This window comes from Lathyrus oleraceus, chromosome 4 (genome assembly GCF_024323335.1).
Source record: "Lathyrus oleraceus cultivar Zhongwan6 chromosome 4, CAAS_Psat_ZW6_1.0, whole genome shotgun sequence".
NCBI classification, from domain to species: domain Eukaryota; kingdom Viridiplantae; phylum Streptophyta; class Magnoliopsida; order Fabales; family Fabaceae; genus Lathyrus; species Lathyrus oleraceus.
This window is the reverse complement of record NC_066582.1, coordinates 410,557,447-410,562,331: the sequence shown is the minus strand read 5'-3', so window position 1 is coordinate 410,562,331 and position 4,885 is coordinate 410,557,447. Positions and strand designations below refer to the sequence as shown.

General features: G+C 39.5%; 1 protein-coding gene across 1 annotated transcript; it reads left to right on the top strand.

Moving 5' to 3' along the window:
• The first annotated feature begins 2,746 nt into the window (after nt 1–2,746).
• On the top strand, nt 2,747–3,379 carry LOC127137752 (uncharacterized). The gene has a single exon (XM_051064179.1). The coding sequence runs from the start codon at nt 2,747–2,749 to the stop codon at nt 3,377–3,379; it is 633 nt and encodes a 210-aa protein (XP_050920136.1).
• Nucleotides 3,380–4,885: the final 1,506 nt, after the last annotated feature.

Sequence of the window (4,885 nt, the reverse complement as noted above, 5' to 3'; positions counted from 1 at the left end):
TCAAAGAGCTATTTACGGTGAAGTGGATCTACCTGTTAAAATTGGACTGCAAGTTTTGGGTACTACATTCTTCGTCATGGATATAGAGCCCACGTATTGTTGCTATCTAGGACGCCCGTGGATTCATGGGGCAGGCGCTGTAACATCCACTTTGCATCAGAAAATGAAGTTCCCAATTGGTAGTAAGATTGTTACTATTTGTGGCGAGGAAGAGTACATGGTGAGTCATTTAGTATTCTTCCGGTATGTAGCGGTTGAAGGGGAGGTACATGAAACTCCTTTTCAAGAATTTGAAGTTGTTCGGATGATCAAGACTCCTCGTTCTGAGGATAAGAAGCCTGCAGTTTCTATGTCTTTTCATTAAAAGATGCTAGAGCAATGGTTGAGAATGGTCACCCCAAAGGATGGGGTCGTGTGCTAGATCTTCCTCCAAAGTTTGATAAGCTGGGTCTCGGTTTCAGTCATTCCAAGCAGGGTTTAGCCCTTGAGGCTCCTAAGGCTACCCGTATTCTTACTCCGATGAAGTTTACAAGTGTTGGAGTTATCAGTAATGGTCAGGCCAATATTGTCGGTGATGATGCTGATAGTGACTACGACATTGATAACTAGATTCGACCAAGTGTTCCAGGTGAAGAGCTCCGCAACTTGACTGCAGAGGATGTCATCCAAGTCACGCTCAATCAGGAGTAATTTTATTTTGTTTCTTTTATCATGCAATAATTCTTGCGCTCTGTCCAAGGCGTAGTGAATCATGTAGAGCCACCATGTTCATTTTCAATTTTCATCATAAAATAAAGGACGTTTTGCATTCAAATATTTTGATCTATGTCTTTACTTTTTATCTTTTCTCTTAAAATGGAAATGTTTTCTTTTCACCACACACTTCCTAAAAGCATAAAAAACATCATTAATGCAGATTCACGTCTACCTCGGATTCCATTGATAACGATTCTGCTATCGCTCATTATGACTTTGACAATCCGATCTACCAAGCTGAAGAAGAAGGTGATGAAATTGTGAACTCCATGAAGAGTTATCAAGATAATTGAGGCAAGAAGAAAAGGTCATCCAGCCGCATCAAGAAGACATTGGGGTTTTGAATCTTGGAACTGAGGATGATGTGAAAGAGGTCAGAGTGAAGGCTTGTTTAGAAGAGAGTGTGAAGGCAAGGTTGATTGATATGTTGCGAGAGTTTATTGACATATTTTTTTGGTCTTATCAAGACATTCCTGGGCTTTACATGGATATTGTGGTGCATAGGATACCTTTGAAAGAAGAGAGTCCCCCTGTCAAGCAGAAGCTTCGAAGGATGCGTCCGGATATGTCTAAGAAGATCAAAGATGAAATGCAAAAGCAGTTTGATGCAGGTTTTCTGGAAGTTACTTCTTATCCTTCGTGGGTAGCTAATATTGTACATGTGCCTAAGAAGGATGGCAAGGTACGAATGTGTGTTGATTATCGTGATTTGAACAGAGAGAGTCCCAAGAATGATTTCCCACTTCGTCACATTGATGTATTGGTCGAAAATAATGCTTAGTTCTTGGTATTTTATTTCATGTATGGTTTATCCGGTTATAATCAGATTAAAATGGATCTAGAAGATATGGAGAAGACCACGTTTATCACACCTTGGGGAACCTTTTGTTACAAGGTCATGCCTTTTGGTTTGAAGAATGCAGGGGAAACTTACCAACGTGCAATGGTAACCCTATTCCATGACATGATCCATAAGGATATTGAGTGCTATGTGGATGATATGATTGCAAAGTCCCATATAGAGGAAGAACATCTAGTCAATTTGCAGAAATTGTTTGAAAGATTGAGGAAGTTCATATCGAGGTTGAATCCCAGAAAATGTGCTTTCGGCGTGAGATCCGGTAAATTACTTGGCTTTCTAATTAGTGAAAGAGGAATTGAGGTTGATCCTGCAAAGATAAAAGCAATTTAAGAGATGCCTGAACTAAGGACTGAAAAAGAAGTGTGTGGTTTCTTAGGGAGGTTAAACTACATTGCTAGATTTATCTCCAATTTAATAGCCACATGTGAACCAATGTTCAAATTATTGAGAAAAGATTAAGCCGCAGTGTGGAATGACAATTGGCAAAGAGCGTTTGAGAGAATAAAAGAGTACTTACAGGAGCCTCCGATTCTTATGCCTCCAGTAGAAGGAAGACCGATGATCATGTATCTCACTGTCCTCAGAGAGTCAATGGGGTATGTATTAGGCCAACATGACGAGTCTGTCCGAAAAGAGCATGCAATATACTACATGAGCAAAAAAATTACCAACTGTGAAATCAAATATTCACTACTTGAGAAAACTTGTTGTGCTCTAGCGTGGGCTGCTCGCCAGCCGAGACAGTATATGTTGACCTACACTACCTTGTTGATCTCGAAGGTGGACCCGATCAAGTATATTTTTGAGAAGCCTACTCTCACGGGAAGGGTTTCCTGTTGGCAAATGATTTTAATAGAGTATGATATCCAGTATACGACTTAAAAAGCCATCAAAAGTAGTATAATTGCTGACTACTTGGCTCATCAGCCTATTGAGGATTACCAGCCTATGAAATTTGAATTTCCTGATGAAGGCCCCGATGAAGGCCCCGAACCAAGATCGTGATGTACGCTCGTGTTCGATGGTGCTTCAAATGCTTTGGGAAACAGTGTGGGAGCTGTCGTTACTTCTCCCACGGGTTTTCATATTCCATTCACTGCTGGAATCTGTCTTGACTTCACAAATAACATGGCCAAATATGAAGTTTGTATCGATGGGATTGAAGCTGCTATTGATTTGAGAATCAAGGATCTTGAGGTATATGGGGATTCTGCTATGGTCATCAACCAAATCAATGGAGATTGGGAGACTCATCACCCAAATCTGATCCCATACCGAGAGCACGTGATAAAGTTGATTCCATATTTTGAGGAGATCACATTTGATCATATTCCAAGAGAAGAAAATCATTTAGCTGATGCATTGGTTACTCTAGCATCCATATTCAGAGTTGAGTGGGCGATTAAGGCCCCCTCTATCAACATTATGAGGTTGGATGAGCCAGCGTTTTGCTACACTAATGATGAAGCACGAGATGATAAACCTTGGTTTTATGATATCAAAAGATACCTTGAGAAACAGGAATACCCGGAGGATACGTCTATCCCAAACAAGAAAACACTAAGGAAACTATCTTCCAGGTTTTTCTTAAGTGGTGATGTGTTGTATAAGAGGAATCATGATTCTGTTATGCTCATATACATGGATAGACATGAAGCAGACATAGTTATTGAGGATATTCACGAAGTTTCATTTGGAATACACTCCAGTGGTCATTCCATGGAGACAAAGATTCTGAGAGCAGGTTATCATAACAAATAATGGGTCCAATCTCAACAATAAAATGATGACAAAGTTGTGCAAGAGTTTCAAGATTCAACATCATAATTCCTCTCCATACCGCCCAAAGATGAATGGGGCAATCGAGGAAGCCAACAAGAATATAAAGAAGATAGAAAAAAAGATGGTTGTAACCTACAAGGACTGACACAAGATGCTACCTTTTGCCTTACATGGTTATCATACTTCGGTATGTACCTCGATTGGGGCAACTCCATTTTCATTGGTATACGGCATGGAGGCGGCTTTTCCTGTTGAAGTTGAATTCCCTTCTTTAAGATTGATGACAGATGTGAAACTCGACGAGGCCGAATGGGTGCAGAATATATTTGATCAGTTGAACCTCATCGAGGAGAAAAGAATGGCCGCTATCTGTCATGGGAAATTATATCAAAAGAAGATGAAAAAGGCATTTAATCGGAAAGTTTGCCATTAGAGTTACAAAGCTGGTTACCTCGTTTTAAAAATAATTATTCTTCCTCAGTCTGATCCCAGGGGCAAGTGGACTTCGAATTATGAAGGGTCATACGTTATAAGGAAAATCTTCTCTGGCGGGGCCATGATGCTTACAACTATGGATGGCGAAGACTTCCCACTCCCTATGAATGCAGACGTAGTCAAAAAATACTTCGCATAAAAAGGACCCGCTAAGTCAACGACTTAGGAAAAATTGGGAATCCCGGCGAACAACAAAAAAACGAATAAAAGGTTCAGGCAAAAATTAGGGATGAAAATTAAAAAAATAAGTACATCCACTAAGTTGAAAACCCAAAAGGGCAACTTAGGCAAAAAAAAAGGGTATCTAGGTGGATTAAAAACCCGAAAGGGAGATCCAGGCAAAAGTTAGGGATTTAAAGTGAACGACTACGTCTTACATGGGATCTGTGATTTCGATACACTACTATAGTTTGGAAACCCCGAAGGGTAGGAATCAGTTCAATCATTTTCTTCATAAAGGGATGAGAATGTCAAGGTCATAGGAGATATAGCTGAATCGGAACCTGATGGAAATCCGCTTTCACATTGTCATTCTTGTAATAATATTTTATTTTTGTTTTTTGCAATTGCCTCTTCCTAGGAATTGCCTCTTGATGTAATGGCCTTTTCACATGCAAGTTCTCAACCAATAAAAGTCTTTTTTCATTCAAAAGCATGTTCTTTATTTTTTCTTTTATCAACTTTGTTTGCAAAAATGTCCGAATTTTTTATAATCATTGCATTTTAAAATTTTGGACTTCACGTGACATGATAAAAAGACACTTGAGTATGCTTGTGATTTTGTGTGTGGCCGGATTGATAGACAAAGTGGTGATGCTATTGCCTTGAGCATCTTGGTTGTGTTTTGTATTGCAGGAACGATGTTCACTCGCAAATGTACACCATGCCATCACGAAAGCAAGAATCATCAAGATAACTTTTATTTTTTGGTTTGGTTTCCCCAACAAGTTTGTTAAGATTTCTTTTATCCCCAAGAGGAATCTGTGATTG